Source organism: Protomyctophum parallelum (assembly GCF_964188405.1).
Source record: "Protomyctophum parallelum genome assembly, chromosome: 12".
In the NCBI taxonomy this organism is placed as follows: Eukaryota; Metazoa; Chordata; class Actinopteri; order Myctophiformes; family Myctophidae; genus Protomyctophum; species Protomyctophum parallelum.
This window is the reverse complement of record NC_139712.1, coordinates 40,296,345-40,316,809: the sequence shown is the minus strand read 5'-3', so window position 1 is coordinate 40,316,809 and position 20,465 is coordinate 40,296,345. Positions and strand designations below refer to the sequence as shown.

General features: G+C 39.5%; 2 protein-coding genes across 2 annotated transcripts; both read left to right on the top strand.

The window, feature by feature from the left end:
• Positions 1–510: 510 nt before the first annotated feature.
• On the top strand, positions 511–4,614 carry eloca (elongin C paralog a). Its single transcript, XM_083778104.1, has 4 exons — positions 511–574; positions 1,604–1,634; positions 1,871–2,014; positions 4,115–4,614. The coding sequence occupies exons 2-4, from the start codon at positions 1,631–1,633 to the stop codon at positions 4,303–4,305; spliced, it is 339 nt and encodes a 112-aa protein (XP_083634230.1). The 5' UTR covers positions 511–574; positions 1,604–1,630; the 3' UTR covers positions 4,306–4,614.
• Positions 4,615–8,201: 3,587 nt separating this feature from the next.
• On the top strand, positions 8,202–19,122 carry ube2wb (ubiquitin conjugating enzyme E2 Wb). The gene is made up of 6 exons (XM_083778092.1): positions 8,202–8,224; positions 9,822–9,913; positions 13,053–13,155; positions 16,093–16,248; positions 16,683–16,758; positions 16,913–19,122. Exons 1-6 carry the CDS (start codon positions 8,210–8,212, stop codon positions 16,924–16,926), a joined length of 456 nt encoding a protein of 151 aa, XP_083634218.1. The 5' UTR covers positions 8,202–8,209; the 3' UTR covers positions 16,927–19,122.
• Positions 19,123–20,465: the final 1,343 nt, after the last annotated feature.

The following is a 20,465-nucleotide window of genomic DNA, read 5'->3' as shown; positions in this document are numbered from 1 at the left end:
ACCTGTTCCAGCTCATCTACTGTGGAGCCAGCCAGGCCCTGCCAGGGGGACAGTCGGAGACACGAATCTTTAACACAAGCGCCACCTGTAGGACCAGCCTTGTTATCTCAGCCCAATTGTGAGATGCCGAGATCTGCATCGTCTTTTTCTTTGCACAGAACAAGAGATACCATTTATGCAATTATAGCATATTTATTTATTTTATTATTATTTGATTTTATGTTGGTATATTATGTAATCTGCTTTGTAAGAATCTTGGGTGTAAGTTTAGTATTCACTTGATCATTGTTTGCAACCTGTCACGTCGGTTTATTGTCCTTTATTGTCATGTTTATGTAAACTGTAAAAAATAAGTGTCCTGTAAATCCATATGGGCTGGGCTTCTTCGGAAGCATGACACTTTAAACTAAGAATCAATCAGATTATTAAAAGCGGACATTTATTCTAGACATCTGAGGCTCCACGGAAGTGGTTTGACGGCGCACGCCAATGTTTTTATTAAAACAGCTTCCGGTGTGTCCTCCTTAGCTTTTTAGCAGCTGAAAGCAAACCCAGCCCGCTGACTCCCGGTGTGGTAAGAATTGTTATTATAATAATAGAAATAAATCATAATAACCATCCTCGCCGTTTTACCTTGTATGTACTGTGATGCAATGATTTTTCCGTCGTCCATCTTGACATTCTGTTAATCACTGAACTATTATAGATCGGGAAGATTAAAAGAGTTTTCTTCTTGGCTAACTAGCCGTCGTCGCTAGCTGTAACTAGCATTCCAGGCTTCGATATCATATCAGTGGTGAATTAGTGAGCGATCCATCGTTTATCAGGTTTCAGATGGAACGTGTTGTATCAAAATGTAAGACGACAGCGGTGGTTATCAAATGTTTAAGTAAACTGTAATGGCTGCCCCCATTAGCGAAGTTAACCCTGTCTGCTTAGTTATCATGGCTAAAAGAAAACAATTAATCATGTTAGGCCTGGTGAAATCTAGCCGCAATTTGCAACTCTAGATTTTTTTATAATGGGATGAATCTAGAGTTTCAACAAGCTCCATCCACTTCCTATTCATCATTTTTTGTTTGTGATCTGCTTGTCTTAAACGACGTTGCAACACTTAGAAAAAGAATCACTTGCAGAGGATGTCTTGACAGAAAGTAGCTCATAACATCTCTACGGTGGATTTTTATGAAAAACAAGCTCGGCAGATTAAAAGAGGATAATTCAAGCTTGGACTACAGCTGCAATGTTGGTGAGTTTAACGTCGTTTAAGACAAGCAGATCACAAACCAAAAATGATGAATAGGAAGTGGATGGAGCTTGTTGCAACTCTAGATTCATCCCATTATAAAAACATCTAGGCTAGGTGAAATCCTGCCTGTTTTACTCTGCGAGTTCATACACTCTGAGTTACGTTAGTTACAGTCGACCATACGGGTCCCATTTGGTTACATTTGTACACTATCGGTGTCAGACATGGATTAAAAAAACACAGATTTTACTGTGTAGCGTTACCATGGTTATTACAATAACATGATCAGCATCCAAACCATCTGCGATCTCCAAATGACTCCTTTTGTGTCTTGTCTAATTTGTGACTTTTCAGGATTAAAGGACATCTATTCCAGACATAATGGGTAAGTAATGTGTTGAGATTGACTAACATTTAGTGCTTTGATAGCACTATAATTTAGCTGCAATTGTATGCACACTGAATTCAGCTCAGCTGCCATGCCATCCATTGCAGCACCACACACACCATCCCTTTATTTTTGACCGTTCTACACCTAGTAGACCCATTGACAGTGTTTATTTATCTAGCACTTCAGCATATGGCTATTGCAGTTGCTCAGCTGTTGTTGTCATCTTGCAGACGGTGAAGAGAAGACCTATGGTGGCTGTGAGGGGCCAGATGCCATGTATGTGAAGTTGATCTCTTCAGATGGCCATGAATTTATTGTGAAAAGAGAACATGCCTTGACATCCGGGACCATCAAAGCCATGCTGAGCGGGCCAGGTGAGCATCCAAAGAAGTACAGAAGAATCCAAAGAATTGCATCCTGCTATGGCTCTGTACTTAATAATGACAGAAATAATCACCTCTATGGTTGGGTCGTCTCCGCTACACATGCTGAGTCCAAGTGTTCGAGTTTGAAAGTGCTTGTTGGAAATCACTCACCGGTCCTGTTTTGTAATTGCACATAAAGACATAATGCAGGAGGCAGCAGGCGGTTGCGTTATTGAAGCGCTCCCAAACTAACACTAGAAAAATAATAACATGCATGGAATTCCTTGACAGGAAGTAGCTCATAACATTTCTACAGTGGATTTTTCAGAAACAAAGGCAGATAGGAGGATAATTCAAGTATTTGTACAACTGCAATGTTGGAGAGTTTAAGGTAGTATAATGCAATCAGATAGGACTTTTCTGTTTGCATGTATGGGCTGTCAATGGTTGGTGTTGCAACACTAGATTCAACATATTAAAATTGATCTAGTTTAGCAAATTCACCCTTGTCAAGTCCCGTCCGTGGTTTTTCCCCTATTGGTTGGCGTCATACTAGGCTTGCAATCGTTATAAATGTAATTCTAGCCAATTGCAATACTGGATTGGATTAGTCTACACAACTTTGGCATGCTCTTATTTGCAGCCTTCATGTTGCTTGCTCTGTAACTCATTTCAGCTTTGATACATTGTCTTGGTAGTAGCTTTCCATGTTGTATTCCTGTGAGCGACATGCACTAACTGAAAAGAGTACAATGATGGTTTGATAGACTGGGGTGTCGGGTGTGTTTGTCTCCACAAGTACTGTAGCTGTTGGCACACCATGCAGCAGGGACTGAGATCTGTTGTACAGATGCAGAATAATGGTCTTGGATTTTTCTCAAAATCACCACCAGGCTGGATCAGACCCATTTCACAGGCCCCCCGTTTGACACCCCTGGCCTAGATGCCAAAAATGGCAAGCTGTAAGGTGTAGCATTGTTGTTTTAAGAATCACTGAGCACTAAACGGTACCAACCACCTCAAATTCTATCATACAACAGCATAACAAATTCAGTTAACCTACATGTATGGTGATTAAGGTGTGAGAAATTTGCTTGGTATTAGCCTTAGTTTTCAGGGTTTCTGCAGATTCTGTGGAAACCCTGTCCATTAAATCCATATTTCTAAAGTCTTAACTTATTGTGTTTGTGGAATCCTTGAATAATTAATGGTGCAGGAGATTATAAACCTATGGTCTTGTGTTGTCCACTGAACCCGTTTGTCCACTTGGTGGCACCATGATCCCATTTTATATATATTTTCGGGTGGTATTGGATCACATAAGATCTTGATTTGTTTTTTAGCAGAACAACTTGCTTGGGTTAATTTTGTTCTAGAATCTAGAAGAACAAATTAACCCTAGATGAGGGACAAACTATTATTGATCTGAGGAGGAGGTAACTTAATATTGAGTTGTGGAATTCAAAATATACCAGCAGTGGTTCCCAACTTTTTAGCTTGAGACCTGAAAGCCACATTCAATGTCTCCCCAGAACCCAGACTACCGTAATTTCCGGACTATAAGCCGCACCTGAATATAAGCCGCACCAGCCAAATTTAGGGAAAATCCCATATACAAGCCGCACCGGACTATAAGCCGCACCGGACTATAAACCGCAGCTACGTTAGCTCAGAGCCTGAGATGGCTCTGCGTTAGCTGTAAAAATCCATAGATTAGCCGCACCGTTGTATAAGCCGCAGGTTCAAATCATGGGTAAAAAGCTGCGGCTTATAGTCCGGAAATTACGGTACTAAATAGTTTCATGAATTTGTTTTTAGAAATCCTTCTGAAATAATTAAAATGTGTATGGAATGAAAAAAGAGGTAGGCCTATATACTTGCGACCCATACGTGTGTGTGTGTGTGTGTGTGTGTGTGTGTGTGTGTGTGTGTGTGTGTGTGTGTGTGATCCCAAAAGGGTCCTGAGACTCCTGTCCTATTGTTTGGGAACCACTGACTTACAGGAATTTGAATCGTCCTTTAATGTTGACTTGACATACATTTGGAAAACCTCTAGTTTTGATGCTGGATCTTTGCAGGAGCTCATAACTTCTAATCTTCTCCATCCAGGCCAGTTTGCGGAGAATGAAACCAATGAAGTGAACTTCAGGGAGATCCCCTCTCATGTTCTATCCAAGGTCTGCATGTACTTCACCTACAAGGTCCGCTACACCAACAGCTCTACGGAAATTCCTGAATTCCCCATTGCTCCGGAAATCGCACTGGAACTGCTCATGGCTGCCAACTTCTTGGATTGTTAAAACGGATAAAGAGATAAATGTAGTGGCTTAAACATTTTTAGATTTGTTTTGTTGTTTTTTGACTATTTAACTACTTTTGCCATGTATGTATGTCATAGAGGGGGGGGAAATGAATGGGTATATCACAACATGTATGTGATTGTTCATCATTTTGCACATGACTTTCTGTTTTTATTTTATTGGTGGTAAAGACTTTCATTTTAATATAATAAACAGGTATGGCAGGCTGCACAGGAACCTCAGAAAGTTACAAAATGTGGTTATCGCTAGAATTCACTTACATCTTAATAAATCATTGTTTGGTGAGCCTTTTGGTGCTAATGCTGCCTTGTTTGATATGGATTGCTGTGTTCATTTGACTTTTTATACCATGTACACAAGGAGATACCTTTGGTTCCGTTATGTTCTGCCAATTTATTTACAATGTAATGCCTAGTTTAAGTCATATGACTGTTGCTCGCTGAAATTTATTGTTGAGCTATACCGTCAAGCAAACTATAAATTGAGCTTAATTATCGTTTTGCAACTGCTGCTGGTGATATTGCAGATATAATATCCTAAATTATCAACAAATCATATACCTTATTAGGGAATACTGTTTGTGGATTATTTGTTAAATATCACTTTTTGTTGTGGAGAAGCATCACTGTGTTGCTATTCCAGAGGAATCTCATGGAAAGCATAACTTGATTTTATTCATAGAGAAGATCAGGTGCAACAATTGAACTTGAGTAGAACACTTACATTTTAGAATTACTATTGCAAGATAATAAATTACTTGAAAAGTATACATGTCTATCTCTGGCAGACATTGCCCAGTCATTCCAATCTTTCCAGCCATTTAGAAACGAGCATATTAGTTCAGTTTGCTGTCTTGAATTGGAATATAGCCTGCTAGGTGATCAAGTGGATTCAGTCAAGATTGCTGATAATCTCTCCATGTCCTTATGTGGTAATAAACTGCACCTCTGCCAGGAAGGTAAAGGTTTGTACGTGTTACACTATATGTTCCAGAGAAATAATACTGTATACTTGTGTGAACCTTAATAGACTGGTGTTTACCATTTCTGGAATTCAGTCTGGATGTATGAGCTGATGGTCCCCTTGAGCTCACTGTTCGATTCAAGTTCAATAGTCAAAATCACAGCAAGTCTCAAGACACTACAAAGTACACAGACCTGACATTGTCCCACCCTGAGCATTGAGCAAGCATTTTTTGAGAGTGCATGGAAAAACTCCTGGAATAAACGTCAGGCTTTACGGTGGGCAGTGTAATGACAATGTCCATTATAAAACAATGAATATGGTGTAACTTATGAGCTACTCCATTGGATGTCAGTGGGGAGTCGTGAACATGACATTTTTGTTTAAACACAATTTGCATTAAGTTCTCAGACACAATTTTGATTGAGACTTATTTCACAGTTTTCTGTAGAATGACCTGGGTACATTGCAAACAAAAGCACAATTCAATACAAAAACTGCTACTTTGAGGACGGAACCATGAAAAGCACTAAGACTTGTTTTGTTTACATCAGGGTCCTCTATTTGCAATTCATCAGAACATTTAAAGACATACAAAATACAAATATACACTTCTATTGCAGGAGCATTGATTGAAATATTTATTAACAGTTTGCAGAATTACAGTACATTTCAAGCACAAACTCAATACAAAGACTGTTAACTGTGAGTGGACGACCCAATTAAGCATTACACTTGTATCTGGTCCAGTGCAGTAGCATTGTGTTTATTTAATTTAAGTATTCAGAGTTTGATGTAAATCAAGGTTATGGTTTTTAACTCACGGACCACCATTTGAAAAGATAGGGACTAAGGTCCTATAGGTTCCATCCTGGAGGCAAATCTTTCCAGTGATAAAATGGCCACCAACGTAATCAAAAAAAGTCAACCAAAGAACAAGATTCCTATACAGGATCTCCTCACTGGTCAACAAAAACACCTTGAAGACCCTAACAGGAGCCCTCATACAAGGTTTCTTCGACTATGCATGCACCTCTTGGTAGCCTACCAGCACCTCAAAGGCCCAAAAATAAACTGGTCAGGCTACTACTGGGCCTCACCCACCTCACCCCTGCCCACTTTGACAGGCTGAAATGACTTAGGGTTGAAGACAGAGTACAGCATCGTCCACAAGATACCCATGTACCTGTCTAAATACTTCCTTAATGTCAATGAAGTCCACACCCACAACATCTGCAACCCAGATTCGGCACAAACAAGGAACTAAATTCATTTCGCTCCTATGCCACAAAAATGTGGAACGCCCCAATCTGAATCCCCCACCCACCCCTTTTCCACTCTATATGTTATTTCCCCCTTTTTACCATGATGATTTCCTGTTTTTGGCTTTATAGAAGTGTATATTTGTACGTCTCTAAATGTGATGATGAATTGAACATGGTGGATCGTCTTGTAAACAAGTGTAATGCTTTATGATGTCGTCCACTCAGTTTTTGTATTGAGATGTGCTTGAAATGTACGGTAATTCTGCAAATTCTGTTTGCTAAAAACTACTTCAATCAAAAGCAGTGATTCTCAACCATTTAAAATGTTTAAGGACCTCCAGTTTGACCTGCATTAAGCTACGGACCTCCAGGCATTTCTATCTCTGGGACCCCACTTTATATTGTAAAATCAACGTTACTTTAACTCAGAGAGTGTACATTACAGTCCATAAGGGTTTGGTTCCAGCTGGGGATCCCCTGGAACTCCCTCAAGGACCACTGGTTTAACTGAATCTGGATCATTATCTATGCGTGACGTGACTGACGTCAGAGGTCATTGACCCCTACCCCCATCGCCGTGGCCTTCAGCTCTGTACACTTTTTCGTACAAAACACCCTTGGGGGTAGGGGGGGGGGGGGGGGGGGGGGTGTACGATGAGGGGTGACGACAAGACATAATTTTTCTCTGTCAAACAAACGGAGCGCAAGCAGCTTATTTCGTTGTGTCAAAACAACACCAACGCCATGTGACACCATGACGTAAGGTTGTGGCGTTGCTGCTCTGGGTATTTTCTTCTGCCTTGTAAGGCATGAATTGAACAATGTGGACCCTGTTGTAAACAAGTGTAATGCTTAATTGGGTCGTCCACTCACAGTTGACAGTCTTTGTATTGAGTTTGTGCTTAAAATGTACTGTAAATTCTACAAACTGTTAATAAAGATTTCAATCAATCAATCAATGCCATAGAAATGTGTTATATAGATGCATAATATTACCTGTGTCACAGTGTATGGCACAGCACTCTATAAATAAAGTGACTGTGGTTCTGAAAGTGGGGTCCACTTATTTATAAATATGGGTTCACGGTTGCCTAAGATTTACTTACTTATTTAAAATAAGCAAATCTTGAAATATTATCTTAGATAGCATCTGATACAGACTTATAGCATGTTATGTAGACGGCACTATAATTGCATTGTATATAGTCATAGCACGCCATAGTACATATGTATAGCATAGTAGTATATATATATAGTTTATATGTATAGTCTCATAATATAGATATTCCACTGTTACTTTCTTAGCTTACGCATGTTTTATGATAAATGTTTTTTTGTGATGTATTCCCATGCTTTTGTTCTTGCTTATTGTAAGTCGCTCTAGATTAAGAGCGTCTGCTAAATGCCTAAATTGTAAATTGTAAATATCTACTTTTTTTTAAAACTTGCAATAGATTTGAAACATTTAACCCAAATAAACGTTGTATGGGAGCACCCATCATCCCATGGCACTAGCTCTGATCCATAGCTCTAATGCTGCTTCGCTAGAGCTATTAGACCAGAGCTACCATCATGGCACATACAAAAACTTGCGAACGCACGCCTACCGTTTCAAGGTAAAACATACCTCATGCTGATGCAGGGGGGTTTCCAACATGGCGTCGATGCAGGTAAGAACAGATCTGACAGCGAGCGAACATTTATTATTAGTAAACGCGTGAATCTATTCCGCACTGGCTTCTTTACTTTTAGACGACATGTCCGCTTCATCTGCGTTCTGCGTCATAAACCATATGAAGATAATACGCGTGACAGTGTTTGGTTGAAGTGTTTGTATTTGTGCGTTTAGCTGTCGGGCTAACCTAGCTAGCCCGTCATCATCACCAATTTCACCATTGAGCCTAAAGGCTTTAGGGATCATTCTCACTTCATCATCACGAGATAGAATATAATACACACACCGTACGTATATATATTTTTTTTCTTCGTCATTTAAGCTCGAATAAAAGTTGACATTTCAGTTGGGATCTTGTGTAAAAAAAAAAAGTGAATACATTGCTATATAGCCTATATATTATATAAATAAAACGCTGTTAGCCTCCAGCTAACTGTTGACCACCCGCTGATCTGGAAATATCTATTCTAGAGTTAAAACATTATTGTTTATATACTTGTACGTGTTACAAAGTGTTACATTGTGTTGGTATTCTTATCCCCGTGCTCTCGACACTTTATTTGTTTGGCTGTTTAAGCCACAACGTTCTTGGCTGTGTGTTTTGACATCGACACTGCGCAATTGATGTTATTAGTATTGAATCGAACGAGTCGACCCAGAGATACTGAATTGAAAGTATTGGCTTCATAAGTTATATTACGTACAACTGCAGTGGTTCTCACAAATTTCATGTAAGGGCCCCCAAATTATTATGCATTTTTGACCCATCTGAAAAGAGTGTTAAAACATTCCACATTATTTCAAGATTTCTTTGAAAATCGCAGATGTACAAGCTCATATTAGATAGGCTATTTTCAAATAGCCAATGTATAGGGTTTTGTGGTTAAACTGATTCAATATTAACTCATTTTTCTGGGGACCCCCTGCAAAACTCATGGGGGTCCACGTGACTTTTTACTTCTAGATTACTTTATTATTATTATTTTTCTTCTGCAAGCAGCATCCCACAGAGCCAAAACTACTAGTAATTGGTGTACTGACCATGGTATTACTGTGCTTAACTGAGTCTGACCAGCCAACTGGCTAATTTACGGCTGTTATCAAACGAACATGGGCTTCCATAACATAACCCCTCAGCAGTGCCACAGGCTGATCACCTCCATGCCACGCCCCATTGATAAAATAATTTGTTCAAAAGTAGCTCCGACCAAGTATTTACTGCATATTGGTACATTAATATACTGTTCAGATGGTTATTTTTTGTTTGTTGAGATAGGATTTTTTTATTTTCATGAGCTGTACGCCTTAATCATCAAGATTAAAACAAAAAAAGGTTATAAATACTTCACTTTATGCACAATGAATTGAGAATATATGAAAGTTTCACTTTTTGAATTATATTACGGAAGAAAGAAAATGTTACAATATTAATTGAGATGGAGCTGTATGTACGTACGGACAGCTGCAACACCACTGGGTGACCTAAAGTGGCACTGTTTACTAGTAGTGTGGCCGCTGCGACGTCTATGTATGTCCTTATGTATGTTTAGGCAACATGTAAGTAACTTTATAATATCTGCTCTTTATAACAGAAAAGGCTACAAAAGGAACTGTTAGCTCTGCAAAATGATCCACCTCCAGGAATGACACTTAATGAGAAGAGTGTACAGAACACTATTACGCAGTAAGTATTGATGAAAATAAATGTCACTCTCTCACTCACTCACTCTTTAAAAAAGAAGATCATACTACACTTCATATTCACTTACATTTAAAACCTGCACATGAATCCAAAAGGTCTAGTATCTTGCATTGTTGTGATTGGGACAGCTGTGCCACCATGTCTGGTGCTACTTTTACTGTATAGATAAGAAGAAGCAGCTCTAGTAGTATTCCTCTAAAATGGTATTGTAGGTCAGTGGTTGAACTGTTTGTAATGCTATATTAACTAACTTAGCAGGGGACCCCTGGACCCCACTTTGAGAACCACTGTTCAAGGTTAAGGTTTACTTTATTTGCCCGAAATTTGTCTTGATGGCGGCGATGACGACATACAAAAAGACATACACTAGGCTAATTCTAGGTAACTATGCGTGTTGTACCCAGACAGCCATGATTGATGACAAAGTGTTGGGGTCATCCTGGCGTCTGCGGCTACTCAGGGCCCTCACTAGAGCACCTCTAATGTGCAGTGTCACTAGCACCCCCTTATAAAATATTTAACAATTTGGCATGTGAGCAGCATAGAGGCTAGTGTAGCAAGGAACAGAGACTGCTTAGCTGACCTTCATGTCTGTGTGCCTGATGTCCCCTTGAAACCCAGTGGTTACTATTGTTGCTGCCTGAGTCAGATTGTGTCTGGTGAGCAGTAAAGAGGAATCGAGACATGACCTTGCAGATGTACTCGAGTAAAAGTGTGGCCGTCATTCAGATAAGAATCTACTACTAGTCTTGCTTGTCAGGAATGCTTTTCAGTTGTTTTTAAATGTCGCCCTTGTGTTGTAGCAAACAGTAGCATTGAAACATTTATAATTGCGTGGTTTCCTCATAGCAATACTATCATCCTGATGTTTTTTCTTTTGTGAATGGTGCCATGGTTACACAATTCTCTGGACTAGTTCAGCTTGCGAGTTCAGTATGTATCCTTGTTTTGTGATGGTATATTTTATATACGATGCGTCATTGTCTGTTCAACTCCAGCGTGGACATTTCTGTTGTGATTAGTGGGTGTTTTGCTTCCACAGTTCTACTCCTATGCAGTGCTTACATCGTTTTTTTAATAGTTTTTGTTATTTTTATTCCACGGATCCTTTTGAATTAAGGCACTTTGCTTGACCTTCAAGCTAACCTTGTCCTTTTTTGTAACAGTCAGTGACTGAAACTTATGGCTGTCAATGTTGTGCATGCAACAGTGATAAGGTGACCATGAGTTTTCAGTTCATTATTATTTGTTTACATAGTACTCTGTCTCTGGGCGGTGCTCAATGTTTCACAATGTCATTATAGTTGAATACGTGAGAGCACAGTTTGCAGAGGTTGACAATGAAATTAGGAAGGAACAATTCACTGCAAAGCATTCAGAGATACTTCCTGTGTGTGTGTGTGTGTTGCACAGACCCTGTCACTTAGCTTGCTTTGTACTTCCACTTACTTTCACGAAATAGCTCTGTGTTTTTTTTGTTGTCCCATGTAATCTTTTTACTATGGGGAATATTTGAGCAAGCTGAGAAGACTGTCCTTAGAGTCCTCTACAGTTTTTAGATCAGCGGAGTGGAGTGGATCAGGTGTAGCCCAGGCATCATGCACAGCGATGCTATCTGACTCTATGCTTCCCTCCAGTAAGGAATGGAATGCTGCTGACACTATACCAATGCTGATCGACTGTCTGCAACTAAATGGATGAAGTATTAAACAGGGTTGACCTTCTGTGTAGACCTCAATGCTAAATTGCTTCTGGCTACACGGGAAAGAGACACAAGGCTCTATAACAAGTTAACAACGGAACAACAGCCGCAAGTCCACTGGCTCTCTAGTGTCATATCTGGGCTGCATGGAAGCAAATTGGGTCAGAGATTGTGTGGTGGTGTGCTGCTATCAATGTTCCATTTTCTCCCCCTCTAAGGTCTTTGGCCCTAACCAGGCAATAACTAGACAGTAGACGCTAGTATTTTGAATTAACAGAGATGATGCATGGTACATGTCAGCCTGCACATGGTCTGTGAAAAGGCTGTTTAGGCATAAGAGATGCGTCCCTTCTAGGTAGTTGAAAAGAAAAGATGTGATGTGCAATTATGTAATTAGCCCTATTGCATATGGTGTGTGAATATATGGGTAAGAAAAAAAAAAGGTGCACAAACAGCAAATTACTGAGTGAAAATGGCAACACACACAGAGGCTAGAGGCTTTCACTAAAACAATTTCACTACAGTCACTCACAAGCTGATTGGTTTCTCTTTGGTATGCAAAAAAAATCACACCTGTGTGAGTGGTGCAACTCCGTGTGGGGGTTTCCGGGGGGGGGTTTCCTGGGTTCCGGTTCCGGCGTGCCACCCACGTCCGAAATGGTTGAGAAATGACAGAGTTACCGTGCAGCAGTCCCTCTACTGTACTGTACTGTCACTGTACTGTACTGGTACACCCGAAAGTATCATATATACAGTTAATATGTGCGTGCGTGTGTGTTTGTGTGTGCGTTAGGTTGCGCACAGGTGGTGAAAAACAACCATGTTGTTTTCGTGCTCATACCCAGTCAGCCAGCTACCCAGCCACCCACACACATAGCTCCGTAAGGGAGTGGTTGCACCACTCAAAAATGATGGCATTGATGATGACCCCTGTGTTATTGGCCCTCTTATTGGATTTCTTTGTAATTTCATGGCTGCCGCTTATCTACGTAAAGACAATAGTGCTCAGGTGAAGGACTGGTTCTACTTGAATGACCTGACCAGTTAGTGGGCTACTAATGGAGCCAGTGCCTGCCAAGTAGCGATTTTGAAATCCTGTCAATCCAGTTTTGGGAACTGGTAGAATGATCCAAATTTCTGTCCATCTTTGCTATGCCCCAGCTAATGGCTGACAATCCAGATATTCTATATGACCATTAGACATTTTGACATATTATTCGTTCTCTATACTCATCATGACATCTCTACAATCAAAAATGTATTTCCAGCCCAGGTATAATTTATATATAGTTGTATACTGTATACCGGTATATACATTTCTACCGGGAAATACCCCTTTGTTTACAAACATTCTGATCTTGTCTATTCCACTTTTTTTTTTGTCAGTGATGTTAAATAACATTGACATTTTCGTTTCAGGTGGATTGTAGATATGGAGGGAGCCTCCGGCACACTCTATGAAGGAGAGAAATTTCAGCTGCTTTTCAAATTTAGTAGTCGATATCCCTTCGATTCACCTCAGGTAAGCAGGAACAACAGTGAGTTTATACATCAACAATGGGTGGGTAGATGTGAGCGTTGGCTCGGCTGAAGGACATGCTCCAATGCAACGCAATGCATGTTGCTTAGTAACACTCCATTTTGTCTGAATGATGAGTGATAATATCCAGTTGATTGCAGGAAAAACATCTCAGTATTAAAGTATATGCGTCTAAGCGTCCTTGGGTTTCTTGAAAGGCGCTATATAAATCCAAGTTATTATTATTATGCTGTTGGGTAAGTCCAAAAGCATTACTTTTCAGGAGATGTAAAAAAAAAAAAAAAAAATGCCTGTGTTCCAATGGATCCAATGTTATTATTTAGTCACACGATCTTATAAATACTTTTCATTGGTTTACTATTTAAAAAAGCTCACAAAAATATTGTGAGCTGGTAGATCTGTTATTTTAACTAATCTTGCGTGATACTATTGTACGATGACGTAAGGTATTCATTTACAAGAAAACGTTAATATAGAGATACAAGATTTGTGCCCGGCGATATGGAAATGTACAGAATCTTTTGAGGCTAACCCTAAATTGCTGTATTTATCCTGAACATGGTTAATACTATTTTGCAGAAAAACTGATTGTGATGTGATTAACGACTGTGATAAGCAAGAATGTGTCTCCTAACTGGATTATTCCACATAAAACACATGGGTCAATCATTTCTGGCTCGGGCACATTGTAGCTACAGTAGGAAGCGATTCAGCATGGAGCTCTCACTGAGGACGTGTTTGAAGGGATTAGCTTAACTCAATTCAATTTAAATTAGCTTTATTGGCATGAGAAATCATAAGTTTACATGTGTCAAAATATAATAAAAACCGTTGGGGAAAGTATATCTCTCTCTCTCACTCTCACTCTCACTCTCACACACTCACTCATCGGGAGCAATTAGGGGTTCAGTGTCTTGCTCAAGGACACTTCGACAGTAACTCTGGGGGAGCCCGGATTCGAACTGGCAACCTTACGGTTACCATCGAGGCACTCTACCCCTGAGCCACCGCCGCCATTTAAAAAAGCTCAATCTCTCTCTCTAAATGGTAAATGGTGCATTTATATAGCGCCTTTATCCAAGGCGCTTTACAGAGATTGTGCATTACATTCACCCATTCACTTCACACACACATTCATACACCGATGGCAGCGGAAACCATGCAAGGCACCAACTAGCACATCGGGAGCAATTAGGGGTTCAGTGTCTTGCTCAAGGACACTTCGACAGTAACTCTGGGGGAGCCCGGGTTCGAACTGGCAACCTTACGGTTACCATCCAGGCACTCTACCCTTGAGCCACCGCCGCCTCTCTCTCTCTCTCTCTCTCTCTCAAGTGTGTTTAAAGGTAGCAGCCCACCAATCTTATTTACACATAAAAAATTATAAAAATTACAATTACAGCAAGCTACACGGCGGACACCTAGTGGTATACAGACAACTATACCACTATACCACAACTAACCCATTGGTTAGTTGTGGTATAGTGGTATAGTTGTCTGTATTTTGCACTTTGTATGTACTGTGAAAGATATCCACATCCAGGGCAGATGTTTATTCATTGTTGGAGAGACTCCATTTACATCTAGAAACATAGTGCCAGCATATTGGCCTGTGTAAAGGAGGAAGGTGTATATGATGCACATGTGTTCTACTTACTTATTTCTGTGCACAGCATTTCTTTGTTGTAAAAGGAGGACTGATGGTGATTTTTTTTAGAGGACAAGGTCAATTTTCCTTACCACAACAATTACTGATAAACATTGATTTGAAAGAAGCAACAGCAACATGCTATGCTGTTGAAACGAGGTCCATGTTAATACTTTCTTTCATTGTTGGAATCTCTGTCAACCTTTGGAAGCTCAGCGTATTTTAGAAGGCAGCTGTGTTCTGTTTGCGCTTTTTAATGAGGTGTGATGTGTTCTTAAAAGACCCCACTTCTGAATCACTCTCTCACACACACACACACACACACACACACACACACACACACACACACACACACACACACACACACACACACACACACACACACACACACAAATAAAAACATCATTCCACTTAAACCCAGTCGTCCATATCTCTAGTGCCCAGTGATATTGGCATCATCTTGTGATGTTCATGCTATACTGTTAACCATTAACCACTTTAAGCTCTGGTGGTTAAGTGTTGAGCATTGGATGTATTCTACTCCATCTCTCAACCCCACACCCCTTCAAATCGCTACACCTCTCTTTCTTTGGCTCCTCGTGATGGGAGGCCCTCACTCTCATGTTGGGGCCCTGTCGGGTGCAGCGTGCCTCTACTCATTGTTGCCCACCATTATTACCACTTAACTCTCCCCAACTCCCTCTTAACTCCCTGCATTCCGTCTCTCTCCGCATCACACCTTCCATATCTTCTCCCTTCGACCCCCTTTTTAATGACTTATGTCCATGTACCGTCTTTCTATTTCTATCTTTACTCTGCTGGTCTAGCCTCCCAATTCGTTATTACTCTCTCACCCTATAATGGCCCCTCTTTCTCCTAATCCCGCTGCGTCATGTTGCTGTAGAGGGCTAAGCCTGAGCTTATGCAGCAAGTCTCATTATTTTCTGCCATTAATGTGACTACTACTTGCTCTAACCCCTCTGTAAAAAAAACAAAAACCCTTCAAATTATAATAAATACTAGACAATTTGGACAATCCCATTGATCATCATTCCAGCCCATTTCAATCCTGTCCAGAGTTTTAAATTTAAATTATCTGTTTCTATTGTATACATTTTTGTTTGGCACTAGGAAGACTAGGCTATTGGGGATCCGAATAAAGAAAGTAAATAAAGATAGAAAGTTGAAGTACTCTGAAGGGAAAGAAGTTGCAACTGTGTTACTCTAGTCTACCTTTGAATCACTCTTTAAACCCATTTTCCTTCCTGCAGGTAATGTTCACAGGAGATAATGTACCGGTCCATCCCCATGTGTATAGCAATGGTCACATCTGTCTATCTATACTAACAGAAGATTGGTCGCCAGCACTCTCCGTGCAATCAGTTTGTCTTAGCATTATCAGCATGTTGTCCAGCTGCAAAGAGAAGGTAAGGAAATCGCTGTGACGTCTTGGTGGTTAACTAAACTGCTTCATTTTACTGTGTATATACTATTCCAGTGGTTCTCAAACCTTTTCATGTCAAGGACCCCCAAATTAATATGTATTTGGCTTCAGTATAAATATTTTTTTTAACAATATTTCACATTTGTCTAAATTGTTCGAAGTTTTTCTTAATCTAGCAGATCTACAACCTCACAACGCAATGCGATGTGAGCTTGTTGATTGTCTATTTTCAAATTGTCAATGAATATATATTGAGTTAAAATTAACAAATTTTGCCGGGGGGGGGGGGATCCTGCAACCCCCTCAAGGGGGCTTTGAGAACCACAAATGGTTAGCACTTGTTTCACTTGTTTCTATGGGTGGTACATGGAGGACATGTTCATGGAATGACTATTTCTTTTATTTATGCTTCTGCAGAGACGACCGCCCGATAACTCCTTTTATGTAAGAACATGTAACAAAAATCCAAAGAAGACAAAATGGTGGTATCATGGTAAGAATGAACGCTTTCTGTCTGAAGTTTGTCAAATAGAAATGAAAACTATGATTATGAAAGAAAAGGTTATCCGGGTTTGAAACTAATTGCACATAATGCAGTCTTAGAGCACTGTTTTTCTAATCTGGAGTACTATTATTTCTTTTCACAGATGATACATGCTAATGTAGAAACTTTGTAATAATCCTAGAAGAAAGAAGTCCTACTGACCTACATAAAGCACTTTTTAAATCATTCAGTCTTTGAACTCTGACCTTTGACTGGAAAAATGGACACCATGCTCTGGAGACTCTTGACTGCATTTCCCCGTGGGCAGTTGGATGCATGATTTAGCTGGTTGTAACATAGAAAACAAATTAAGGAACGTTTATATGCACCCAAGGAGGATTGCTTGGCAAAAAGGTAGTAATGCAGCAAGCAAGGTGGATTTGTAGTGAGATTATTATGGATTCTTGTTTTCAAAAAATATTCTCGTTATGTTTTTGTGTGTATGGGTGCATTTTAAGGTCCTTGTGTTGTGCAATAGCGATGACTGCATGCTTGGGCCTACAAAAGAAAAATCCAAATCTAAAAGTTTTATGGAAGGGATCTGACCATCGTAACCCCAAGAAAAGGTGTCCTTGTTTTCTTGAACTCATGTGCACTGTGAAAGTATCTATCTACAAAGGCACAACTATGATGGTATTCCCATTTGCAGCTGTAATGTAAGCAGCTCTCTGCTACTTTTCAGGTTAAAGGGTTTTAGTTTGTAACCATTTATCTAAAGTCAAAAATAAGAGAAAACATTTATCCACTTTATCTTTCAAACTGAGACCTGATTGTGGCTTTTCCTGCTGTAGGACAGAATGTTGACACTGGTAGGATTATGGCAGGATAATGGTAGTCTATGACGTTACATTGCTTTGTAACGATGGCCTGCAGCATAGCTAACCGGTCTGTTTTGTAAGCCTAGAAGATGTAGGGCAATATCACTTCCTTGTAATGAATGTCTGCAAAAACATTGTCACGTGATCCATTTTTGTTTGTATGATACTCCTCCCCCCCCCCCCCCCCCCCTTTTTCTTTTTTAAGATTATTGCGTTTATCGTATAAAATGTTTTGATTTTAAATGTTGAGTTTTTATACTTTTCAGTTTTTAAGATAGCTGATTCTTTGAGATGGGGGAGTCTGCGATGGACCCGGTATGTTTGAATTGTTTATTTATGTTTATTTAATTTAAAAATCTATTATAATCTCCAGAATTCTAATGTTGGTGAATGGTGAAAAGATAATATAATCTTAAAGGTAAGGCTTTCGTGGTTCCCCCTGGTCAGAGTTTTGGCTCAGGTACTTTTTTCAATAAAGAGATCACCTCTAAAAAGATTACTATCAGATATTTTGAATTTAACTATATTTTCACCAAAAGAGACTGTCTGACAACTATTGTGTATATAAGTCTTTGTTGGATGATGTGACGGAAATTAACATTGGGTGAATTTACTTTATAGCAGAATGACTATAGGAGTGCTTTATGACTTTGAAAGTTTGTCAGCATCTTTTGCTAAGTAAGATATGTACAGTCAAGTGAGTCAACAACCCAATTGTTGGTCAAAAGGTTTAGTAGTTTTACAGTGGGGATGCATGCAGTTTAAACCTTGCTCATTTCATATTGGCAACACATGGCAACAACCACGTGTCTATCAATGCTTTGTAATGAGTTTTATGAAACCTTTTTATTTAATTTACAACCTTCACTTGTTGGAGGCCGTGTGGCTTTGTCATTTCAGACAATAATCACTCCATTCCTATAGAAATACTTTTTGTTTTGTCGCCATCCATTTGGGAATACTTGAATTTTCCATCCTGGGTTATTTGTATTTGCTTTTATGTCCATGGGTCTAGTCGAGTTTATCTTGAATGAGTCTTGAGTGAATGTGAAAATATACTGTAGAGGAGATTACCACAGCACACTGCTATCTAAAACTCTTGATTACATAAAGACGACAGACATATATTTAACCAATGATTTTTGTATTTGCTTCACTGTATACTATGCTGTTGCCGTGAAGTGAGAAAGGGCAGGATTGAAATGTGTAAATACAGACACAATGGCATTAGAGCAGGGACAGGAGAGCCTTCACCAATGGACAGTAGATCAGAGTGAATATATGACAAGATTCTGGATGTCTCGTTTTGTTTTTCTTCATTTTTACTTTTTCTTTCATTGTAGTTTGAATTCTTAGCTTGAATTTTGTGAGTGATCATCACTAATGGGGGTGTGCTGTTATTTATATTGGAAAATTTGTTTCTGGGATGTTCAAGCTCCATGTTCTAGGTGCCTGTTCATTTTCATAATCAATAAAAGTAAAGATTCACTTTTAATTCAACTTGGGCTTATTGTGTTTGTAAAATTACACACTGTATATATTTCTTCTCTGACTACACATCTCTGTGGAAATTGGCTGATGCATTTTTGCTGAATGTTCGCCGTTGTGATTGATATGACCAGAATAGGGATGCTAGGGTTCAGGTGGTTAACTGAACTAACACAAGTTATGTATTGCTTGCTGATGCATTTACAAAACTGAACTGAACTGCTGAGTTGGCCATTTCAAGTCGGAAGCTTTGGCTCTTCTGAGTCGTTGCATTATTTAAACTTATTTAATCCAGAAGGTCAATCTCATTTAGGTGACTAAAGATCTGATTACTGTGGTGACAATCTTGTGGTGTTATAAGCCATGTTCAACTAAGGATTGACACATTTGACAGTCCCAAAACTAGTCACACTCACCCTATATAGAAACCTGTAAAGAGCTGGGTATGTGCATGCAAGAGAGGCAAAGTGAGTTTAATGTTGTTAAACGTTGTTTAATGAAAAATAATAAGGCCACAAATGGGCCTCCATAAGATTTGTATTCAAATATTACAAAAAAACATTACAAAGGTGAGCCGCATACTCTTGACCCTTTAGTCAGTTTGTCAGCCCATGTTCTTGTTCAGATGGAGTGGAAGGAGGATTGTTCAGACGGAGCCCAGTCTGAAGAAGCGCATTATCTCGAAACATCACTCATGATTGAAAAATAAAGAAACTGTCTAGGGAGCCATAACAGTATGCACACAAGTTGTGAGCTTGTAGATCAGCTATTAGGGTTAAAGTGTTTAAACTGATTTTAATGCTTATATTACATTTGCTGGGGACCCCTTGGAACCCCCTCAAGGACCCCTGACGGTCACCAAACCCCACTTTGAGAACCACTGTGAGCACACCTAAATAAAATGTTTATATTTATACCATGCATATAATGACTTATCCGGTACAGTATTACTTTGGTTTATTTTGTTCTTGCTCAAGGAAAGGTGATATTGATTCATTGGGGCCCACATAACAGTATCAATGTCATAATCAATATAGTAAGTAAGTATATCTTTTCATAGGGCCCAGAATTGCTGGCTATGACCCTGGCATAAATATCCAAAATTCTGTTGGCACTGGCCAGTCATAATGGGCGTACCACTGAAGAGTGACGTTAGCATGCAGAAACTTCCAGGAAACATTTATTTTTGTGATCCTAATGCAAGCCAATTCTATAGAAAGATATAACCCGGTCATAATTTGTATAAACAATTTTGATTTCCACTGATATGCTGCAGAAGTAATGAGTGAAATTGTAACAATCGATTCATCATCACTTCATGGCTTGAAAAAAATATTCTTAGAAATGGCA

What these genes read in the sequence shown, in the direction of transcription:
- eloca (XM_083778104.1), top strand. An exon ending in AGCCATGCTGAGCGGGCCAG is followed by an intron (nt 2,015 to 4,114) that starts GTGAGCATCCAA and finishes TTCTCCATCCAG; the next exon opens with GCCAGTTTGCGGAGAATGAA.
- ube2wb (XM_083778092.1), top strand. An exon ending in GTACAGAACACTATTACGCA is followed by an intron (nt 9,914 to 13,052) that starts GTAAGTATTGAT and finishes TTTTCGTTTCAG; the next exon opens with GTGGATTGTAGATATGGAGG. An exon ending in TGTCCAGCTGCAAAGAGAAG is followed by an intron (nt 16,249 to 16,682) that starts GTAAGGAAATCG and finishes ATGCTTCTGCAG; the next exon opens with AGACGACCGCCCGATAACTC.